Source organism: Electrophorus electricus, chromosome 2, assembly GCF_013358815.1.
Source record: "Electrophorus electricus isolate fEleEle1 chromosome 2, fEleEle1.pri, whole genome shotgun sequence".
NCBI classification, from domain to species: domain Eukaryota; kingdom Metazoa; phylum Chordata; class Actinopteri; order Gymnotiformes; family Gymnotidae; genus Electrophorus; species Electrophorus electricus.
The window spans coordinates 25,485,956-25,510,766 of NC_049536.1; the positions used below are offsets into that span (position 1 = coordinate 25,485,956).

Sequence of the window (24,811 nt, forward strand, 5' to 3'; positions counted from 1 at the left end):
GAATATTTGGCATACTAATCGAAGTTAGCTCCATAAATTGCATAGTCAATCAGATCACATTTGCAAATGTTACGATCAGTCAACTAACATTTAAGTACACTGAACTGAAGGGAAACGGAATTGTATATAGGTAACTCTACAAACATGCACTTACCATGTGATCAGTCTGTAACGTTTGTAGCACTGGGGGAAATGGGCGTTTGTTTATGGCCACGAAACGAAGGCACGACAGCATCTGAGGCTGTGATTATACGAGAGAAATAAGCAGACACCCACACCGTAGCCAATCAATGCACGCCTTGAAAAAAGGCAATCCGCGTTACCATTGGTCGTCTGTCTTGTTCTTTAAATCGTGCGACCATCTGGGAAGTGATTTTCGCTTCAGTTTTCGGAAGGTCGTTACTTCGCCGTTTTGCTTCAGACACTTCTGTTCAACATTCAGGTGAGTAGGTGTCGGTGTTGCTCAAAGAACAGCCCGACTTTTACCTGCATTCAAGACGTAGAGTCAATGCGTCTGGGCATCAGTCTCACTATAATGCATGTCCTGGATCATACAGTTTGCTTGATTATTTCAATAATTTGTCATGTTCGTTTGTGCAAAAACGCATGCATTATTTCACAGTAATGATTGTGTTCAGTAGTCTACATTAAACACCATACAGGTTCCATCCTGGTGTGATGAAATAATCCGTGAGTTACAGCATCACTGCCCGTAAAAACTGCCGGGCTTGGACAAAGCGATTGCATCATCCGATTCAAATGTTCAGACAGGGAGAAAAGTAGCTATACAGCTTTAAATCGTTAGTGGTTCTCTAAAGGAAGCAACGTTTACTAATTTGTTTGTCTATAACACTCTCATACTATTGTGGTTGTAGAGTAACCGTCTGTATCATATTGATTTGTTTAACCCAATTGGATTGCCTGCCTATATAGCGAGTTCGCTAACCTAGCTATAATATATTGGTTAATAGCTATGTGGTAACCGGTAATTTATAGCTAAAAAGGGTTTCTTAACTACTTCTCTTGATGTATATTAAACCAGCTATAATATTGAGAAAGAAACGCATTGTGCGGTTAGATATCTGGGTTCCTATACAGGTCTATATTGAGATTAAAACGCGTGATCATATAGGCAGTGGTATAGGTTGACCTGGCCCTCAGAAGAGGGTCTAAGTTTACTAAGCTTCACAATATTGTTAGGAATATGTATCTGTTGTGCTTTTTATATATATATATATATATATATATATATATATATATATATATATATATATATATATATATATATATATATATATTACACTGTGTGTGTGTATATACACACACACCGCTGCCCAGTATTACGACCACAGAATGAGAGCTGGAGGTGTTATTGAGTTTTCTGATTTTATACTGAGATCCATTTTGGAATATAACCGAGTACATTTATCATTATTGTTCTGAGAAACAAAACTTAAAGTAACTCGTTAGTTCTCGTTTCTGTTGCTAAAACTGATATGCAGAGAACAACTATCTGCGTCATGGTAGATGGTGTGGAAATGATGATGCAATAAAACAAGGGACGTTATCCAAACCCCTTTCTGCCTGTTGCGTTCTCGTGATTGGTTATTAAAAAAAAAAGGAAAAAAAAGAATTGGAATTCCTAAATATCATTCGGTTAAATAGATGGCCCTGCAATAATTACGAGATGGCAGAAGTGCGTATTTAAGTTTTACATGTGTTTACTCCACCCCCCCCCTCCCCTCAAACACACTAGAGTGGTCTCATTTTTCAGTATTTGTCACACACATGGTGTAAATAACTTCACATTCAGACGCAACATTTAGCCTCATGACAGCCATGTGTATGATGACCGTAAATATTACCAGTAAAATCACATGACATGGGAATTAAGTAATTCATAGGCTGAACGAGGTTGCTTGGTGATTCCAAAAGGAAGCTCAATTAGCTTCCGGAATAAGCAGGTTTGCAGAAGCAAGAAAAGTTGACATCGTGAACAATGAAAAAAGCCAGCTGGCTTCTACTCTAAAACACCCAGTTTATTTTCATGTTAATTTTGCTGATTTTCTTATTCGTTTCCTTTTTTGGGGTTGCTGCGGGTCTCCCAGAACTTTTTTGACTTGTTGGCAGATGTTTTACTACGACCGGTGCACAACCAAAACAGTTTAGTCTATTTTCACTAAAAACAGTTTCAACTAAAGCCACACATTTATAGATGCAATGTATATGCACCCAATGATCTTGGTTAAAGTTATTTTTGATACAAATTTATTAAAACGTGGCTCATGAACTCAGTGTAGTGTTTTGTATTCGTTTCCCTTGCTTAAAGAGAAATGGAAAAAGTCTGTCTTCCTTACAGTAACAAAATTAAATAAAATTGGTTTGACTTCATTTTTTTTTCTTCAGTTCAGCTGATTAGTTATTTTTCAGAAACAGACTTTGAGATCAGTACCTCCGGGACTGGAATAGGGGTGGTTCTATGTGAAAAATTGTATTATATGCAATTAAACACCGATAAACTATTAGCCTTACATATTAGATTTTGGGGAAAAGGTAGTCATTGTTAGCAAATAGTGTACTGTTGGACACTGATATTAAAATGTTGGCGAATACCCATAATGTGTCTTGCAGTCTTTAACTCTTGGATTTCTGAAACGAAATGTTGCCGCCTTCAAATTAACAGAGGTCAAGAATATAATCAATATTTACTCAGTGAACCATGCTATAAAGCTCCTTTGCCTTTAACTTATTATCTAAACCAAGGATTCAGTGAGTGGATATGTACAAGACTATAGAAACAAAATCACTTTAGAACTTGCAGTGGTGTTTAAGAAGAATAATTTGTTGTTGTTAATTTCTCTACTATTTTGAGCATCATTCCAAAAGGAATGAAGCTTTAGAGGGCGGTTTGTGGTTTTTTAACTGTTTTGTTTAATAAACCCCAAAGCTAATATAATGCGTAATGTCAGTCATCTGCTACAGCAGCTGCTAAGAGACGTGGACATTTCTGGTTGCACCCATTTTTTTCATGATGACATGGATTGAGTGAGAATGTGTGAGGGTGCTCTGTTGTGTATCAGAGACAAGGAGGTGTGTCCAACACTCTTAGCTTGATGTCGGTATCTTGGCTTTCTCTTCTGTGACTTGTCCTGAACAGAACACATTATGTAAGGGCCTGCATTACATATGCACTGTATCCAGACATATCATGCCAAAAGTTTACTGTTGTAAATTGCTGAAGGGGAGTGGCTATATCCAGTTCCCCAGAATTGCTGACTGGTATTCTTTAGTAGCAATGGTTTGTGACTAGATATATCTACAGTATAACTCCCCAAATTAAATAAAGCTTAAAGGAGGCATGGGATTTTTTGCAGGACTTTCTGTAAAAGGGCACTGTTATGCATGTAATCTGTTGCAGTGCCTGTTATTATGGATTATGTACCTTGGTCTTTTAGGTGTGTGTGTGTGTGTGTGTGTGTGTGTGTGTGTGTGTGTGTGTGTGTGTGTGTGTGTGTGTGTGTGTGTGTGTGTGTGTGTGTGTGTGTGTGTGTGTGTGTGTGTGTGTGTGTGTGTGTGTGTGTGTGTGTGTGTGTGATCCTTTCTCCCATTAGGTGAGCCATGCCTTCAGTCCCTTCTGATACAGATGCAGCTGCTCTGGGTCCTGTCTGCACCCATGCAGCCAAGAAGGTGGCGCTCCTGCACCAGGAGGACAATGCAGAGCTGAAAGGGGCTGTCATACTGAACGGGACAGATGGCTGTCAGATGGATAACCTAACGGAGGTAGAAAAGGACCACTGCGTGGCGAACAAGTCACCTCACGCAAACAGTGAACGGGATGACCAAGGGGAAAACGGCACACAGGGCCTCGCAGAGAGAAAATGGATCCGACCGGATCTGTCCAGCAGATGCAGTTGGAGGCTGGGTGGTCTGAATGTGGACTCGCCACACCTGCACTCCCAATGGTGAGGGACAGGGAAGCTCTGAACATGAGAGAAAGTCCTACTGCCTAACACCAACATTTACTTATCTGCTTCGCTATTTGTGTGACCTGTGATTGTAATCTGTTTATTTACATTAGCTTCTTTAGAGGGTCAGCTTTTTAAAATTTGTTTTTGTTTGTTTTTTTAGATTTTAGTGTGTGTGTGTGGGTTTTTGTTTGTTTGTTTTTTTCCCCTGAAGCAGTCTGTGGAAATAAATTTTATCATGTGCTACTTCACTGATGCAGGCAGTCATTTATAACATGAGGAGTATGTAATGAGCATGCTTTATCCCCCTCCCTCGAACATGTTGCCTGTACTTTGAGACTTTTCCCCATGGGTAACCTCTTGGGGATATAGCCCTAACACAGTAACCTATGTGGGCAGGCCAGTGCTCCTAATGGCATACTTGATTTGGATAGGCTGGCTTATTCAAGGTGGGTGGCTTGCCAAGGAACTTGTTTTGCAAGTGTGCTGTGCTTGGAGAAAAAGGAAGTGCTTCTAAGCCATGAGGATTGCCAAGTCATGGTGTCAAGAGACTGCACAGGTTGCTTTGGGGTGATGCCAACATTTTAGAGGTGTGCCAGTTGGTTACTCACTGAATCCAAGGGTTATGTTCATTCCGTGTTCATCTGATTTGAGTCGAGTCACCTCCAAAGTTTGCCTTGATCATAATACGTATAGAATAAACCCCAAATTACTGTTACTAAAGTATTTTTATGCATGCATTCATTTTGGTGTGTGCATTGCTCTCCAGACATGACATGCTCTGTCTTCCCACAGCACCAAAGCCCCCAATATTCTGCCAAACATCCTGGGGAGGATCGGTGACACCCCGATGGTCCGCATCAACCAGATCACCAAAGCCTTCAGCCTCAAGTGCGAGATCCGTGAGTATGAGTGTGTTGGCTTCTTACACTAGGTCTGGATTTTTTTTTTACTTGTAGATCTGTCCTTTTATATCTATACATGCCCAGCTCTTGGAGGGTAAAAATCCAGCACAGTTTTTTGGGGGTGTTGTTTGTTTTTTTTTTGTTTTGTTTTGTTTTTACCCCTTTCTCATAGAGGCTGTATTCAAATAATCAGTTACCTACAAAGTTTAGTAGGTGTGTTTTTGAGAAAGGAAATTCCAAACTGTGCTGGACTCTGGCCATCCAGGACCAGAGGATCAGGGCTGTTTTGAAATGGAAGAGTGTTTCCTAAAGCCTCGTCCAGCGGTGTGGAGTTCAACTTTTTGCCCTGCTTTACTACACTGATTACAGTCGAAGAATGTAATTAGTTAAAAGGAGGACTTCAATGCAGGACTGAAGTTGGAACCCACTGAAAGAAGTGGAAAAGGATAAAACATGTGTGGTTGAAGGTTCATTCTGTCTGTGGAAGAGTTAACTGGAAGGATGATATCAGGTTTCTGGCTCTTCCATTTTGTCCCTGAGCCAACAGGTGAGCCCCAAGCCTGCTGCAGCAAACGAAATGGAGTAAAGGTGAAATGTCATGAAAAGAACATAGTAATTGGAGGAAAGTAGTCATGCCCTTGTCAGAGGAAAGATTTGAAGACGGGAGGAGAGCCTGTTGTCACACATTATCAGACTGTATCAGAACATTCTGCACTAACATTGAAAATTAGAACAGGCACTTGCTGTGTTGTTTTATACACACACGCATGCACTCTCACTCTCAATATCTCTCTGCCTTCTGTTTTGGTTCAGAAACGTTTCAGTTAACTTCAGTTAACTTCAGCCATGACATTTTAGAAGTAACACTTTTCCTGAATCTTTTCTAAAAAAATAAATAAATAAATACATTAAAACTTTTATTTTTTATTTATTTTGTAATAGTTTGTGGCTTAAATAAAAGCTAGTGTGCTCTCAAAGAAGAGCTCTAGTCTAATGCTAAATAGATCTATGAAACAGTCCAGAGCTGCATGGAGTGACTGCAAGTAACCTAGTGCTGTAAAGGTTTTCAGTGCAGGTTCTCCCTGCCCTGAGGGTGAGGAGCCAGACTAAACAGGCCAGACTGCTCAGGTTTCAGTTAAAGCCTCCCTTTCACTTAATCCTAAAGACGATTCTAAAACGCTTAATGAAGCTAAAAACCAAGGATTTGATGTTTCTGGAAAGTGCACATGAAATGGATTTCTGTTCAGATGAACGTAGACTTTGTAATCTGTGCCAAGTAACTGTGTACGTGTACATGTTTGTAGCAGTCTTGATCTGGCCATAGATCAATTCAATTTTGCTTTACAATACACCTCATTCTCTCAGACCTTACTCATTAAAAAGTTTGTGGTTTAAGAAAGATTTGTCTTATGCTGTGTCCTGAAATATAAAAAGAGTGGCAACCTTTATTAATTAATAATGTTGGATTGCAATCAAATGATAGATTTGTTACCATTTTTCAGTGTTCTTAACAGTAAAGTGCATGTGGAGAAATAATGACATACGAAAACATATGAAAAAAAGTCTAATACTGAAATCCCCAGTATTTATAATTATTGTATGAAGTATTCAGTGAAAGTTGTGCAGAAATTATTCAGAGTTGGGTGAAATGTATTCTTAATTATGGCCTGGCCTGATGCCTAGGTTAGTTGTTTTGTGTATGTGTTTGCAGTGGCAAAGTGTGAGTTCTTTAATGCCGGAGGCAGTGTGAAGGATCGTATCAGTCTACGTATGGTGGAAGATGCAGAGAGAGCTGGAATCCTCAAACCAGGAGACACCATAATTGAACCCACCTCTGGAAACACAGGTGTGTGTGTGTGTGTGTGTGTGTGTGTGTGTGTGTGTGTGTGTGTGTGTGTGTGTGTGTGTGTGTGTGTGTGTGTGTGTGTGTGTGTGTGTGTGTGTGTGTGTGTGTGTGTGTGTGTGTGTGTGTGTGTGTGTCCCATTTCTCACACACACACAGTGTAAGTATCATTTATGGTGATCATATGAAGAGTATTTGCGGTGTTTTTTATTGCCATGCTTAAAAGGCTATTGCATATCCCCAGGAATCTGACACTGTATCTATGGAAATCACTGCTTTCACTACAGTGAAGAATATTGTTTCATTTCAGCAAGACCATGTAGTTTGCCAAGCGATTTCAAACACACTAAATGATTCCATGCTCTTTAAACTATTCTACACACTGTTCTGTATAAATATATTTCAAATATAACACATCACATAAGATATGGATTATAAGATGTCAAGTTGTGTATGTGCTCTCAGGTATCGGTCTTGCTCTGGCTGCTGCAGTAAAAGGCTACCGCTGCATCATTGTTATGCCTGAGAAAATGAGCATGGAGAAGGTGTGTTTGGTTGAGATTTTTTCAGGCGAAGCATTGTATTAAGCAAACTAGGCTTAATGTTAAATGATGGAAATGAAAAGTTGACACATTAAACATTAGAACAAGCACCAGATAGAACCACATGTGTATTTTCTGCATATCGGAATAAGTATGTTTTATTTATAATTGTGCATTTCCTAAAAAATGTCTTTGTAATTTGTTTGTTAGGTGGACATCCTCCGTGCTCTCGGAGCTGAGATTGTTCGGACCCCAACCTCTGCCCGGTTTGACTCCCCGGAGTCTCACGTGGGTGTGGCTTGGAGGCTGAAGAATGAGATCAGCAACGCTCACATATTGGATCAGTACCGCAATCCCAGCAACCCCTTGGCTCACTATGACACCACTGCTGAGGAGATCCTGGAGCAGTGTGATGGTAGTGGTTTGTGTTTGTGTGTGCTAATGGGAAGGTCCAAAAATATCAGACTTCTACTAAACATAATTACACATTTTCCTTTTTCTTCCATTATAATTGAGATGAGGCAGTACAAGATATTCTTTATTTGAGCAGTGCTATTTATATAGCAATTGTCATGATCCAACTATAAAAAGTAATTAAAATCAATACGACTGGTTTCCACAGGTTTCAACTAAGCAGGACCTAGAAAAACTAATCTATGCCTTTATCTCTAGCTGGTCTAGGTCCAGATGTACTTTCTATTTCACAGTTTTGATCTCAATCGATAAATCATTAATGAATATGCAGATCGAAGAGAGCAGAGATGACAGTCTGGTGTACTAGATTAGTAAGATAAATGTCCTGGAAACACTGCTGACACCTGTTACACTCCAAAGAGCTCTTCTATCCACACATAACTGTCATTATACGTGTTATTTCTAGAAATGGAAAAAGCCTGACATATTATATAGGCCTCGTCATAAAAACCACTGACTGTAATTCTTCATCATGTCACTGCTCCTGCAGGTAAAATAGACATGGTGGTGGCAGGAGCTGGTACAGGGGGCACCATCACTGGTATTGCCCGCAAGTTGAAGGAGAAATGTCCCAACATCAAGGTGGGGCTCAGACCTGTGCATCAGAATCGCCGTATTGCCAGTATTATCAGCTGTGATCTAGTATTGGTCTACTCTCTCCATTTAAACTCACTTAGTTCAAACACCATGTCCTCATCATTGTAATATCGTTAATATGATCACCTGGGTTACTGTTTTATTGTCTTGGTTTATTACTGGGTCATTGTTTTGTCTCAAGATTGCTGTGATGTCAGTAACATATGAGGCTAGTAATTGTGAGTTGATTTTCTTTTGTATATAGCTTCTTTTTTTTATGGTCATGTGTCTGTGTGCATCTCTGTGGGTGTGTCTGGTGCGTGCGTGCATCTCATAGATTATTGGCGTGGACCCTGAGGGATCAATTCTGGCTGAACCAGAGGAGCTGAATAAGACGGATAAGACCCAGTATGAAGTGGAAGGCATTGGCTATGACTTCATCCCCACTGTACTAGACAGATCTGTGAGTGCAAACCATCAAGAAGTCGTGTTTGTTTTTTGGGGTGTGGGTATGTATGCACAAATACGTGTTTGAAACTTCAGTTCTGATCTTGGGTCTGTCTTTGCCCTGCAAAATCAAATGAATGTACTTGAGACATGGGAGTAGCTGACCCTGGTGCAGTACCTTTACCCTCCAAGGCCTGATAAATTCCCATTGTATTAAAACTGTTTATCAAGCCTCCTATTCCATAAGGCCATCTGAAGAGACCTTTTGTTTACACTTTTAGTGGGGGCTGATTATGTACTGTGGTATGTGGAACTGAATGCCTTTATTTAATTACTAGTGTAATAGTCATTTGGGTTACAGTTATTATTTAATGAGCAACTGAGTAATATATGCTAAGCTAGATGCTATCCCAGGCTTACACCTGTACCCGTTGTCAGGTGGTGGACGGCTGGTACAAGTCCAATGATGACGAATCCTTCGCCATGTCACGCATGCTGATCCGAGACGAGGGCTTGCTGTGTGGTGCGTACTTGTCTGTAGCTTGTCCTTCCTTAAATTTGTGAGTGTGTGCAGAAATCCCTGTATTTCCTTTTGGTTATTGAGGTTATGGATAGATTTAGGTATAGGCTTAGCAAAGCACAATGACGTAAAATATGGACAATGCACATATGCATATATTTCAATCAGTGTATGCATGACTACACTGAAATGTGTAAATGTGGTATAAGTTGAAAGCTGATAAGCTGCCTGTGTGTTTATGGAGGAATGAAATGTACTACTACTACATTGGATAAATTTAACAGGAGACCATGAAGAGCAGGTGAGGGAGATCTGCAGTCTATTCTATTAGGATGGACAGGACCAGTTAATCTCCACTACCCACAATCATATAAAATTTCAGGCTGTTTGGGAAATTGTTTGCCAAAATTCAGTATATTTTTGCTGATATTCATATTCCTGAATGAATAATAAAACTGTACATTTGGTTAGAAACTGGGTGGGACTTAACACATGTTCAACAGTAGACATACTTTTTCATAGTAAAAAAGGAGGAGGATTAGGTGTTCCAGATGATAAATGGATTTACCCAGCATCCAGGATGAACCAATTGTGTGCATGCTAAATAATGCTGCTCCTGCAGTTTGAGAGCTAGCCTGTGCATCACCTCTTCTGGCTCTTAAAATCTGTAAAATCCCTCTGCCAGTGCCAGAGGAGGCTAGCTGTCTGGGATTTAGTAAGAAGCTCAATGGTAAACTGGACTTGCAGATGGCAAGGTTTGGAGCATGCTCAGACTGGCCTGACTTGCACAACCTCTGCAGCAGTACTCGGATACAGCTGAGCTAGAGGAACGCTGATGCAGTGGAGATCACTGACACACTGATTACGGATCCAAACGTACATGTGGAGGTGGACATTTTTAATAAGGGAGCCTCACTAGAAACTGAACATCAGAAGATGTAGACATGGCACATGTAATTGATCGAAATCTATTAGGTCAACACTGGACTGACCTACAACCGCCTGAGAAGCTCACCCACATGTTTGTGGACCACTCACTATTGTACACTGTCTTACTAAACTAATGAACAAGCAGTTAGGTTTACAATTAACACCCAATTATGGATTTTACTTAAAAAATATAATTGGCCTCCTTGGTACTCTTCACAACATGGATCATATTGCTTATTAAACATGTTGTGTTTTTGGAAATCGTTTGGTGGTTTTGTTGGATCAATGTTATGCCTTGAAGTCAATGTTATGCCTTAAAGAGAAGACACTATTTGTATCCATCTGGGATGACTTGCTGTGGGATGGTGTTTGAACTACATAATGACTCTGGTATTTGGATTATGTTTATGAGTATTTTATCTTGCATATTAGTCCAACTGAAGTATTTAAATACTGTGTGTGTGCAGGTGGTAGCTCTGGCTCTGCTATGGCAGCTGCAGTGAAGGTGGCGGCTGAGTTAAAGGAAGGTCAGCGCTGTGTGGTCATCCTGCCAGATTCTATCCGCAACTACATGTGAGCCGTCTCTGATCCCTCTATGCCCATGCCCTTCCCCCCCGTCGGCTGGGTAACCCAATCCGGCCCTTTCCTCAGGGCTCCAAGAAACCTCTTACTCATGCAGTCTTGGCTTTAAGACAAACCTACATTTAAGATATACAAAAAGAAAAAAAAAACATAACATAAAAATACAGCAATGTAGCTTTTTATATTCTTTTTATGGTGGCAATAATTGTGTTTTTAAACTGTGTTTTTGATGAAATCACTTATGAAGACAATCTCTCCCAGGTCTAAATTTCTCAGTGACAAGTGGATGTGTGAAAAAGGCTTCCTCAGAGAAGAGGATTTGATGGGGAACAAACCATGGTAAGACAGACACGCACACACGCACACATGCACTCATGCCAATGTGGACAAGGATAACATAAAACATGTGGTGTAGTCTTTATCAAACTTTCTATAGTCTGATTTTTTTTTTTTTTTAGATTAAAAACACTGAACTGATCCAAGATCGAATGAGTATGTGCCTGGTCTGGGGCTCTGGGGACCATGGCTCTGGGGACCATGACAAAAATGGTGCATAGTTATTTAACTTTGCACACAAAGGCCATGATCTGCTGATAAGATGAATCAGGTGGGGTGCAGGACCAGCACTGAGGGCTTCACACTCACATAGTCCAGATAGTCACGGAGCTGTCACTCTGTAAGCACCCTGTTGGCAAGAAAGTTGACTCTAAACATAGAGGCACTTCAACTGCACATGGGTGTAGGCCTGAGAATGAAGAGCTCCTCCTCCTGCAGTTCACCATCCCTAATGTGTGAGATTTGATCTAATACACTGACTCACACATGCTCGCTCGCTCTCTCTCTCTCTCTCTCTCTCTCTCTCTCTCTCTCTCTCTCTCTCTCTCTCTCTCTCTCTCTCTCTCTCATATATTAGGTGGTGGAATTTGACTCTTCAGGAGCTGCACCTGTCTGCTCCCCTGACTGTTCTGCCCTCTGTCACTATTAAGAACACCATTCGGATCCTAAAGGAGAAGGCTTTTGACCAGGCCCCTGTGGTTGACGAGGCTGGGTATGCTATCCAAAAACACAAGTACCTGCTCACCTGGTACACAATAAAGCTGTGTTTGAGGGTCACTTAAGGTCATCTAGCATGGGTAGGAACATAAATGATCTCAAGACTACTTTAAATCAAATCTGGGAGTCAGTTTGAGTCCATACTTTTATTTTAGTTTAACTTTTTTTTAATGTTTTCAGAACAACAAAAAATTTAAAAAATTGGACAACATTCAAGCTACGATTAGTTATCGGCATCCGTTTAAATATATATGTAAAAATCCAGGTCTCCTTCTACTTAATAAATTGGTGTTAGTCAGCTCTCTCTCTCTCTCTCTCTCTCTCTCTCTCTCTCTCTCTCTCTCTCTCTCTCTCTCTCTCTCTCTCTAGGGTGATTCTGGGTATGGTCACACTGGGCAACATGCTCTCCTCTGTGCTTGCTGGTAAAGTGAGCCCTTCGGACCCTGTTGTCAAAGTACTTTACAAGCAGTTCAAACAGGTAATCTGCATGAACACTCCTATAGATTTGCACCTGATTGGTTAATTTGGTTAAAAAGGTCATTGCTTGGTAGACAAATAAGTTTTACATTCCACAAAATCAACACACCAAAGCTCACCAGATATTGCATATACAGCCATACACACCCACTCAGGAGAGATGGCAAAGCAGCTAAAAGGTTAATTGCCCTAGCATGTAGGGGTAGTGAACTCTGGCGAACATTCTGTTCTTTCTGAAACTGATTGATTTAAAAGCAAACTTAAGGCAAAATTTTCATTGTGCAGAGTGATAACCGTTTTATCAGAGTGTAGATCTTTGCTCTGCGGTCCAGCTGAGGCCAAACTCCCTTCCACCTGAAACATCACTCTGCACTTGTGTGTATACACGCAGGTTCATCTAACAGATAATTTTGGCAAACTCTCCCGCATCCTGGAGACAGACCACTTCGCCCTGGTGGTGCACGATCAAATCCAGTGTGAGTAACCCCGTGCCCCATGTCTCTGCTTTTAGTGTCTTGTTGGCCAAGACACTACGTGCATACTCATTTTGTACGTGCATGCTCATTTTGCTCCTTGTTGGTGTTGATTTTGCTAGCTAACTGCCATGCCAAAGCTTTCCACAGTGCACAGGATCCAGGCAGTGTTTGGTTTATATATATATATATGACACACACACATATTATTAGTTAATTGTTGAATGATTGATTTGGTAGTTGTATGAATTGCTTTGCTACTTTTCAACACCTGAAACAGCCACACCACCATAATGCAGTCATAAAGGGGATGACCCTGTCAGTTGTTCAACAAAACCAGCTACTGTCTCCTTCACACTGCTTCTGCTGCGTTAGCTTACCTGCTCATGTTCTGCTAGCCTGCCAGGGAAATCTTGCAGGTCGGCATAATTCAATCTTTTTTAGTTGCATATAGATGCCTAATAAATGAATGTGATGCATAACTTCCATAAACCACACATATAGCTTTGCTTTCCTGTGACAGAGGGTTTTCTGTGAAAAGACACTTAGAGTGTGGGGTACTATGGGGTAACTTGCATCCGAGTGGACCTTTTTGGTGCTTTTTGCAAAAACCTGCTGTGTTCTCTTCTGTGACCTTGGCAACAAGTTCCTTGGCAACAACCAAGTGTAGGCGTGGCGTATTGCCCAAGGTCACAATAGATGTTACTGGAACCATGGTCACAAACTTTGCTTCATCTTATCGCCTTCATACCTGTTGCATCATGGTCCACCACTCTTGCCTGCCAAAATCTGTACACACTGTTTGTGTGTGCCATGACAGGGCCCCTTAGTCCTGCATGCTGTTCTGAAACAGAACACTTTTTGATGGCCTCCTTGTGGGTTTTGGAACTGAATTGTGATGTGTATGTGCAGACTGAACAGTAAAAAAAATGTTATTTCTCCATCTCCATCTCTATCTCCATCTCTCTAATATCAATAGACATGACCAATGGGTCTTCTGTTCTGAAGCAGATGGTATTTGGCATTGTGACAGCCATTGACCTCCTAAATTACGTGACCAGTCGTGAGCGAAGAGGGCGTACGATGTCCGAGTGCTCGCTCCCTGATGACCTGTAGTGGCTTTCACACAAAACGCACCAAAATCATAACACAGTACAGTTTTTGCAAAGATGCATAGAATTCTAGGAAAAGGATAGTGGAAGCAAATACTTTTAGTTTCATAAATGCTTGTTTTTTTGTTTTTGTTGCTCCCACCAACCCACATTTAATGACTACACCTTGAACAGAGCCCAGATCAGTAGAGGACATGATTTGTATTTCATTATACAAACTGCATTTCTACAGTGATTATGCTTATTTTATCCATGAAGGGTTTTGTGGCTTTATTTTAAGTGAAATAAAGCTATGCAGATTTGTCATTACATTTTTTGAGATGTGTGTATATATATTAAATGATACAGAAGTAAGCTTTATTTTGGGCTTATTACGTTGTTAAATTGAATATTCCCATTTTCTTTCCTGTGCTTTCGAGAATGACCATTTTCGTATATGATTTCGCATTCATGTAGGGCTATACTGCCCCCTTGTGACAAGGTGATTAGACGTCTATTCTTAGATTTTTAGCGCCTCTTGATTTCATCTGCTTGAGGTAAATTTTGAATTAAGGTCAGTAATGGGTGAAACACGGGTATGTATGGAAAAGCAAACGGCATCCAACCAAACTTCGTTTGAATTAATTTTTTTCTGACATTGAAAACGGGTGTTTATGTGGACAAGTGTAAATAACTGGGGTTTGGCTTTTGATCATGTCCTATTGTCTAGTCCCCAAGCAAGCAAAAATTTCCCCCCCTCTTTCTGTACTTACTCTTCATTTGATTGTGCTTTCTTTGGTAAATTTTAAACTGAATGTAAGAGTGGAGGTGATCCTTCCAAAGGACTGTTAATTCAGGAAGTCTACAAGTTCATAAGGCTACATGCCTCAATATCAGGATGTCTTTACTGTGAACCTTGTTTACTTCAAATGATTTCTTTCTTTTTTTGGAGAATATGTTGAATGCTGTAATGAATTTGCTGTTTTAAATAAAATCTTTTCCCCCCCCCCCTCCCCGAGTACAGATTCATGTTTTATGCTTTTGCCACTGGAGGGCGCTAAACACATTCACTTCATATTCAGAGTCCTAGGTCACAATAACACTGGAATAATGCTCATTCCCCTATTTAACTTTGCCCCAACCTCTTTTTGAGTTTCCACTTGGCCCATGGAACTGAGTTACAAATGTTTGAAATCATCCCCTGCGAAATCGGACAACCCTTCAAAAGCCTGATAGGTCATCAGTAGACCTCCATGGTCTTTACGTAAACATTCACAGAGTTTTTGTCAGACATTTTCGTCATATGCCTTCCAAGGAGGAGAATGCGACACGAGTATGTCAAAACGCGGGACTGTCATGCACAAATCAGCAATAATGACGCAACGTTAACCAGCTCCCCCGACATCGGCATACTACTAGCGCTTATGCAATGCTTTTATTAACGGAAAAAGGAAAAGAAAAAGTAGGTTTCTTTGATCACTTGCGCAGGCAACTTGCCTGTGATTCGCAAGCCATTTTATGAATTTTCTCACTGTGGTGAATGCCTCTGAAAGACGTCCGCGTGGAGGGACATGTAGCACCAATACTTCGCCCTATCCCTCAGTGGTGAAAGTCTACCAGCCAGTGCACGCCCCCAACCAGAAAAACAAAACAAAACAAAAAAACAGGAAAATTGTTTTTATTCCATTACATCTTATTGAATAGTATTGATTGGGTTTTATTTGTGTGAAAGATATAAATGGCTTGGATGCTTTCAAAAGTGTGATTCACCTTTCCGGAAAGGGGTTTTATAAGATTTTTCAGAGCAAACCCCTTATCTCGCCCTTATGCTGGGATAATCACAGGTGCTTGGAAGACAAATAGACCACTTGCAATGCACCAATAATTTGTTTTCTGGATAGTGTTCTCTCAAAAAAAATATTTAATGAAATCCAAAAGAAAATTTATTATATGTGCATTTCAGTGACACCGTATTTGGCTTATCTGATTTTCTAATGAAGTGTGTAGCCCCCATGCGAAATTTAATGTAGCTCATAACGTAGCATATTCTAGCTCACTCCAAGCAATGATTCCCCCTCTTTTGTAGGTTTGTCCTTACAGTGGGAAAGAACGATAGAGACTTTCATACAGGTTTAAGGCTAGGTTTAAGACAAGAAGTTGCAGCTTTTTAATGGTGTGATTAGAAATTAGTGCAGAAGTCATACAAATTATTCAGGAGAACTCAAATGTAAATAATGTACCTTTTAGAACTGGGAACGGTTCTAACCTGAAATATATAAGACGTTATCCTGTGGAAGGTACACCAAACTTACATTTTGAATACAGCCTCCGATGACCTGGTGTAGGGTCACACTGAGATATTCCCTATTGCCTTCACCCAGATTCACAGTACAGGCTACGAGTTGAATTGTATGGTCAGGTATGGCCATCGTGTATGCTCATGTATGGTAATCAAACTTTGTGCTGCTGCAGGACACTGGTGTTCATGTTTGGCAGGGTGGTTTGTCCAGTATGCAGCTCCAGTGCCAGTGAGAGCTAATGTTTATGGCCACTGGGGACTGTAGTCTCAGTGCATTAAAAGCTCAATGGAGATTGTAGACTAGTGTGTTTAGAGTTGGTACTGGCATGTTTCCTCCCTGGCCTGAAATGCTACAAACATATATATGGCTCTGCAATATGATTACTTACCCTCCCTCACACACTCACAAAAACACACATGCAATAGCCTCGAGAAAAGAAACCTTTTGATGGCAGACAGATGGAGTGATCATAAGCAGGTCAGGAGGAAGGAATTAAATTATGTAATAGGAATGTGTATATATATATATATATATATATATATATATATATATATATATATATATATATATATATATATATATATATATATATGTGTGTGTGTGTGTGTGTGTGTGTACATGTTGTTTTGGAAGCTGTCCAGCTCGCATGGATGGTGCTCCTCCCACTCTGCCCGCCTGATCTTCGGGAACATCATCTGTTCTTCCTTTGAGCTTCCTGGCCCCAGGCTCCTGTGTGTTATGGGAAATCCCTGCTTTGTTCCTATCCAGGAACATTATCCATTTTATCATGAGTATGGCCTCTGAGCAGAATGCTGAAATATGACTGGTTCCGAGGTTCCAAGGAACCTCCAAAGGGGAATATCTTTATTTATGCGAGTGCAGTTACATGATTTCAAAGTAGAATGTATGCGATCTTGCCAGAATGATGAACAGGAAATTAGTTCAAGTTTGGTTTATTCGTCACATACATAGTCATACACAGTATAACTCGCAGTGAAATGGTGGAACATTATTATTTATTACATTACATTATTATTTAAATTATTATTTAATTCTGTTTGCACAAGTGGAAATTGGTCTAGAAATTGCCCCAATCTATGATTTTTGCAACATTTGAGTTTTATTTTTGTCTTATTCATTGCTTACCTTTGAGGTGTCGGAAAAATATATATTTGCCATATATTTTCTGGATCAGTTAAGGTTGAATTATAGTACACACAGGCTTAGTAGGTCTACATCCACATTCCTGAGGTGTGAGGAGCTTCTCGCTGCTGCTAGAGAGGAGTTAGAATGGAGCAAAGACAGATCTGAGAATGATTTGAGTGGAAGGTGATGGTGCCTCAGAGACAGAGAGAGAGAGACACACAGACAGACAGACAGTGAAAAAGAGACTGACCCAAACTCCCAGATTAAAAAGGCTGGGTCTGCCACATAGACAGATTGTTTAACTCTGAGGATATCTGTGCTGGTTTCACTGACACCTGCTAGAATGCAAAAAAAATTACACCATATAATGCAAAATAGGTTCTGCCATGCAGCAGAAGAATGCATCATTAGTCAGATTAGTGCAATACAGTGTAGTGTTGTGCAACTAAATGCTATTCAAAAGAGCAGAGATACAGGAGCACAATGGCAGGTCAGGGACATAGGGACATAAGGGAAGAGCAGGGACACAATGGAAGCCACCAATTACATTTACATATGGAAGACTTTTTACCAGGTCGATCTATACACACACATGCATACGCACAGTTGATAAAAGCTAACTTGTCTTGCATGTACATATTACTTAGTGCATCAGCCCCGTCGCTATGGTGTCATTTGTGCAGAAATGTATTTAGTGGGTGAGCAAAAGTTAATTAAATGACAATTCATATTAAAGATCACTATCTAAGTCTGTTAAAGGTTGTCACTAGCATAAATTACATTTCCCCTACGTAAGAATTTCACCCTTTTGTAAGCTTGGATACAAAACGGTCTTGACTGAAGCCTATTACATATGCATATTACCATTAACACAACACCAGCTTTGACAGATTGAGGCCATGTCAATGGTTTATATGACATAGCATAATATTCATGTTTTCACTTTATTGTACACTGGTTTTCACAATTGCCACCTCCACATGACCTCTAAGCATCTCAAGGCACAATATCACACGACCCAGTGCAAACATGGCTCTCGGCCACAGTAAAGTTGCCCTAATTCGAAACACTTGCTGTGGCTTTGCCTGTCAACACAGTGGGATCTAAGACTTGGTAACTGCATTCTCATATAACAGGCGCAATATCGCAAAGAACATGTGGTGTCCTGTTAGCACGAGGCAGCAGTCACTGTGCCCTCACAGTAAGCGCTCAAGGCCCTCACCCTGCACATTCTGGGGGAAGAGTTTTGCAATGCCGTTGTCGGCTATAGTTTTGAGATCAGGGTGCCGGCTGGCTTCAGAAAGCTAAACTGCGTTGAACATAAGGCTTTGTGCGCCCACAACTATTTTTTTCACCCTTCTAAAATCTCTTTAACATGCCATTTGCTATGATTATCCAGTGAGTTGGCTGTCTGTGAATATGTCCTTTAGAAAAGTGAAAAGTCAGGCTACTGGATTGACATGGGAGAATTGGCCATGGGGTTCCGATGCTGCAATCGCCAGAGACTACTGACCTGAATAAGAAGACATCACCTTTAGATCTGCTGAGAAAGGCTGGTCTGAGCCAGGACGAAACAGACAGCTGCGTCAAACAAGGATGAGGGCCACTGAGAGAGAGGAGGAAAAGATTACATGGAATATAAAAGCAAAGGAGAATGGAAGTGAGAGAGAGCAGAGCAGGCCAAACTTGCAGCAGAGAGGACAGCCTGGTGGTGTGCAGAACCCTGGACAGACATATGGGTCTACTATAGGATCTTGTGCATGCAATCTGTTGTGTATGAGAATTATTAATCCATGTACCTGTAGGCTTAGTTCCCCATGGTAGATCAGAACCCAAGATATACCTCATCTTCATTAATGCACACACATATACACACACACACACATACACACACTCTGACTGACTGACTCTTTCACTCAGCCATCTTCACAGGACAGGTTACAAGGGTTGCTTCCATATGCACCTCTCTCTCTCATGCACAGAAAGGTCACGTCCTAATGCATATACATCTACCTTTGCTTTGAAAATAGGAAGACTCTCTCCCTGCAGTGTTGAGGCGTTTCCTACAAATTTAGTACCCGAGGGAAAAAGGCTGGAGTTTGCCAGAGAAAGTCCTGTAACAACTAGCAAGATTCGCTGAGGCAGGAGGAAGCAGCAGGCAGAGCATACGCTTCAAACTGCAGAAGACACGGTTTGTGTGCGTGTGCATTTGGGCAAGGTTAGAGGCCGAGGTAAAAATGGTTTTAGTTTTGAGTGTTTTGCGTCATTGCTATGAAAGCCATAAATCACAGGCACAACTTCCCGCTGCACTAGTCCCGCACCTCTCCTCCTTTCCCCTCCCACCACACTAGCCGTGCCCCCTTCCCCTACCTCTCAAGTCTCCGTCCTCTCCTACATCAGCCGGAGCTCCAGATGATAACGTATGGGTTATCGATGAGAAACAAGGAGAGTGGGGGAAGAGTCAGAAAATCTGTAAAAACAAAGCCACGCCAATGTAAAAAGACAGGGGGAGATAGAGAGAGCAAGACAGAGGATGAGCGAGAGCGAGAGAGAGAGAAGTAAACTGAAGGGGTTGATAACATACTTTTCTGTACAGAGAGAAACAGAGAAAGAACCCCCCCCCCCCCCCCCCCCAAAAAAAGTAAAGGCAGTTAGTTAAAGTGGTGACCGAGACCATTTACTGATGGAGGTGGTCCGAGGTGTGAGTAGAAGGGAGATGTGGTGTTACATGGGGAAGCGAGGGGAAGGACAACATAAGAGCAGTGTGCAGGAACTTGGGGGGCATGGCATGAAGAATGGAAAACAGGTGATGCAGTCAATAATCCTCCTTTGCATTTTTACTAACGTCATTGCCACCGTACAGGTGCAGAGGGATATTGTGTGTGTGTGTGTGTGTATGTGTGTGTGTGTGTGTGTGTGTGTGTGTGCGCGCGCGCATCTGTTTCGGAGTATAGGGAATGGGAGCGTTTATGTTTTAACATTTACCTTTGTAAAACATATTTTGTGGTGCCGTCTTGTTTGGTTTGTATTTTGTGTTTAGTTTGTACTCCAAACCATTCCCTCTGAAGCATGGACATGTAAATGGGACAGATGACCTGTGGCCTGCCAAAAAAACATTCAGGCAGAAACTGTAATGCTCAGTGAAGAGGAAAAGCCTTTGCTCCCTCTAACTGCTAGCAGCTGGAGCAGGTACTGCATTCTAATTACCCTTCGTTTGGCTTTAAATTATATTGTAGTAAACAAGTGCTTTTTGCTCACTGATGACACACCTCCCCCTTTAAGGTCAATATAATCTCAGGGAAGCTCTTAATAGACCTCACCACAGATTTAATTGCAAGACTATCAAAGGGCTCATGAGTTGTACAATGTTTTTCCTTAAAAGCATTTAAGTTCTTAATATTAATCTATCCTCCATGAGTTACTCTCAGCTACTTAGCAGTGCACCCCAACAATATGCCAAGAAAGGGGCAATCTAGAAGAAGACAAAGAGGATTTACATAAAACTATGTTACAGTTACTGCTCCCAATGTACTGTTTTGTGAACCTGATCTGCAGCCAAAAACTGGCTCCTTCAGTTCCCAGAAACAAAGTTTTTGTAAACACTTAGTAGGCTAAATTAGGTAACTTCAAAGGCCATCAAGCTGCACTTAGCCAAGAGAGTGGCCGATAAAAGAAGGCCATAAGTGGAACCCGCTTCTCCAACGGGTGTTTGTCATGAGCCAGAGTACGACAGCAATATAACAATGCTGATTGTAGTCCGCACGCAGCAGTGTCCTTGCCTATTAATGGCCGTGAATCACCACAAAAGCAGCTCTCAAAAGTTGCTGACGCAAAAGCATTATCAGGAGTTTTCCTTTCAGTGCAGGTGGAGACTAACTGTGTTAGACTGATGTTATTCAGGGGAAATAGACCTCATCTGTATTCTCCCTGTTGGCTTGGAGATATTACTGGAGCACGTTCCCAAAGTCCTAACACAACACTATTAAACAGCCTGCCTTTGTGCTCCTATCTGTGTTTTCAGTGTGCATTACACAGAAGAGGATGTCAGGTCGCGCGTTGAGAACATTTCCTGGAATCCCTCCAAAGCAATGGCTCAAGGCCAAAAGTACTGAACAGTATCAAACAGAAGCAGGAGTGACCCGTACCCTAGTTCAGAAGTGACCCGTATCCTAGTTCCGGAGTGACCTGTACCCTAGTTCAGGAGAAGTAGGCCTACAAATCTTATTCAATGACTTTGTGTTTTTAAAAGAATTTCACTGATTCATTTGGAATTAATAAAAAGTGGTGGGGACGCATAAAAACCCGTCTTCCTAACCTAGTTAACACCGCGTTCTGCTCAGAAGTATTGCGCAACTCTTGTCATTCTGGCTCAGAGCGTCATATGGGATACATCTTTAGGAAAAGCACCAAAGGCCCTACTCAAGCGTGAATCCAACAGCGCTAGTCTACCCTCCGCCAGGCAGTAAGCTAACATGGTAGATTCATTCAGGACTTAATTCACTGAGAAACGCGGGTAATAACTGCATTATCCCACATCGCCACGTAAAACTAGGGGCCTCTGCTACTGGAGATAACTGGTGCACATACTCTCGTCACCTCCTACTTATACTTGCGGGTGTTTCTACGTTTAGCTAATTACACTGTAACAATACAAAGTTTCACAGTATAGTTTGCTGGCTATGATCGGACGATTTAGAATGTGTACCAATTCCAGACGACCAAGGAACCTTACTTTTTAGAAGTAATCCTTCACTAGGGTCTGTTTCAGCCTCACTCATCTTCTGCACGGTTTTGGTGCATGTCTCCAAAATAAATGTTTAGCGACTGACGGCAAAGGGAGCTAAATTCCAAGTGTACTAATTTTCCCATTCATGGGTAGTTCAACATGTGCAGTTTGTCCAGCATATGGAACCAAAGTAATAATCTGCATCCACAACTGCTGCTAATCGTTAAACGTATGGTTTAAAACTTCATTTTTTTCTTTTGTTTTGTTTCATTACATCTATATGATGAAATATATTCTTATTAATATATTATATAAATATATTATGAAGAACCATATGATGGCACTGTGTCATACCGCTTTAACACTGGTATACTGCCCTGCCCTAGACCTGAATAGCAAATAACTCCTTTAACATTTAGAGTCCAAATTTTCCTAACTGCTCATCCAGAGCACGGCTTGTTGTTATAATCAGTTTAACTTACTTGAGACGTAATGACTGCCAGTGCACATTTACTCTTTGCCGTTGAAACTGCGAAACTACAAAAGTTGAAACTACAAAGGTATCTGAAGACATAAGCAACGGGTGGGAATGTCAGCCGTGTCCGAATCCCAGCCGGATACGGAGGTTTCGCAGGCTACATGGGTGTTACCAAAGCAGGACCCGAGCGGCCAGACCCACACCGACGCTGTCGTGCGTCAGCAGTGCTCTTCTGCGCGTCACAAGCGTGCTTGACAACTGACAAATGAGTGATATATTTCTATACGTCATGGTCTACTGCAACATGTGTCTAATTTAACTACCAGTATTTGCTTTAATTTTTAATAAGTAAAACACAAAAGGATTATACCATAACATGAGAAATTTAAAAAATGCATTATGACCTGTTAGTAATGGTGAGAGATTATAAAAGAAACATAAATAAACTTGTAATTTATAATAATAATACAGTATAATATAAAATGCACACAACTAGAGGAATTCTATGAGTGAGAGAGAGCGAGTGGGACGTGCTCGTTCTTTTTCCCCCAACACTCTCAGGGTCAGCGGCTGTACCGGATGACGCACATAGAGCCCCAGTTAATATAGTACAGGAGGCACTGGCATCTGACTGAGCATTCCATTACAAGCTCTTCATGCTGGGTTCACTCAGCAGCTGTGTGCTGATTTAGCCACTGCTAACTAAGCCCCCCACCATCACCACATACCCAATCTTTCCTCTCTGCTTGAAGCATGGGTCATTCACCAACATTACAAATGGTGAGGCATGCTAATTAGTTTTGTTGGAGTTCACTTTAATAGACTAACTTTAGCTATGTGTTCCAAGTTCCACTTTTTTCCCCAAAATAAAATCTGCTAAGAAGAAAAGCTGTGCTTATGAGAAGACTGTTACAAGTGCCAGTCTGAGAATGCTAAAAACCAAGTGACTGTCAACCTGCAGACCACACAAAGCCTTCAAACAAGCAACCATTTTTCTCAGTTATGTAACGCAGACCGGACTGCAGGGTTTCCTAATGATGCCATTTGAGTTAAAGTATGTTACAGCATACAGACTGCTGTTAGCCAGCCTTGAACTGACAATTTGTGCAGGGTTCCAGCTGTCCACAGAGTGATTCAGATTCAGCCAGCCTCTACCACTGCTTTACTTCTCTCTTTGTATATTATTAATTTCATATTTGTTTGCTATCTGATTTCAATAGTTAAGTAGTTTGGCCTTGCTCCAAAATCAGACTCTCTCTCTCTCTCTCTCTCTCTCTCTCTCTCTCTCTCTCTCTCTCTCTCTCTCTCTCCAGTACTCTCTCCAAACCAGACTCTCTCTCTCTCTCTCTCTCTCTCTCTCTCTCTCTCTCTCTCTCTCTCTCTCTCTCTCTCTCTCGGCTTTCATTTTAACCTGTTTTCATTTTAACACTAGTGGGGACTTTTCCGGTTGGATGCATGGTTGGATGGTAGGTATGTAGGTAGGTACGTAGGTAGGTAGGCAGGCAGGCAGGAAAAGGCAGACAGACAGACAGGTAGAAGAAATGACAAGGAGAAAGATACAGTAAGAGATACAGGAAGAGACAGAAACTTGGTGAAAAGTAAAACATCTCACTAGTGTTTCAGCATTTTAGTGTCAAAACAGTTTGATAAAGTTTGATACAGTAGCAAGGTTTACATGCACACTTTTGTCATTTATATTGAAATCATTCTGATTTAAGATTTCAGTTCAGGATGTGATCTAATATAGTCTGGGATGTGATCTAATACAGTCTGGGCCTATGCATTTGAATCGGAACAGCTGTGCGACGTGCACATACAGCTACGCTTTATACTGTAGGTGGTGGTAATGTACCAACTGGTGTCTGTCATAAAATGCTGAAGAAGAAGATAACATGAGGGCATGAAACCTATCTTCAGACTTGTCCAGTGTTTTTTTCTTGCATTTGTTCCAACACTGTGGTCTGTCTTGGCTTCATTCTTTTTTCTTTTTTTTCTTTTTTTGTCGACTTGTTTAATTATTTCTTACTTTTCCTCTGTCTAGTGCAGTTGAGTTTGGAAGCTGTTTTTTTGTTTGTTTTGAAATACAATTTTCATTTTACTGTGTAAGAGAAAATGTGTAAGCGTTCTCATATCAAACTATATTAACCGTTTTATTGCTTCTATTAAAATTATTAGTCAGAAATATTTGTCCAGACATGATGTACCCTTTGTAATGAATGTTTTCTAACAGATAATAAAAATTCTTTCTGAGGTGGTCCTCAAACGTGCTACCCTGTCTTGATC

At 41.0% G+C, this 24,811-nt stretch overlaps 1 protein-coding gene across 2 annotated transcripts; it reads left to right on the forward strand.

The window, feature by feature from the left end:
- The first annotated feature begins 344 nt into the window (after nt 1–344).
- Nucleotides 345–14,889, forward strand: LOC113581350 (cystathionine beta-synthase-like). 2 transcript variants are annotated; one of them, XM_035522256.1, is made up of 15 exons: nt 345–442; nt 3,612–3,962; nt 4,761–4,867; nt 6,582–6,716; nt 7,179–7,258; nt 7,466–7,670; nt 8,220–8,311; nt 8,643–8,768; nt 9,191–9,275; nt 10,670–10,775; nt 11,046–11,123; nt 11,698–11,832; nt 12,207–12,315; nt 12,706–12,790; nt 13,767–14,889. In XM_035522256.1, exons 2-15 carry the CDS (start codon nt 3,619–3,621, stop codon nt 13,901–13,903), a joined length of 1,824 nt encoding a protein of 607 aa, XP_035378149.1. In that variant the 5' UTR covers nt 345–442; nt 3,612–3,618; the 3' UTR covers nt 13,904–14,889. The 2 variants fall into 2 exon arrangements, with proteins under 2 accessions (XP_035378149.1, XP_035378152.1); XM_035522259.1 differs by lacking the exons at nt 11,698–11,832; nt 12,207–12,315; nt 12,706–12,790; nt 13,767–14,889 and adding an exon at nt 11,243–11,401.
- Nucleotides 14,890–24,811: the final 9,922 nt, after the last annotated feature.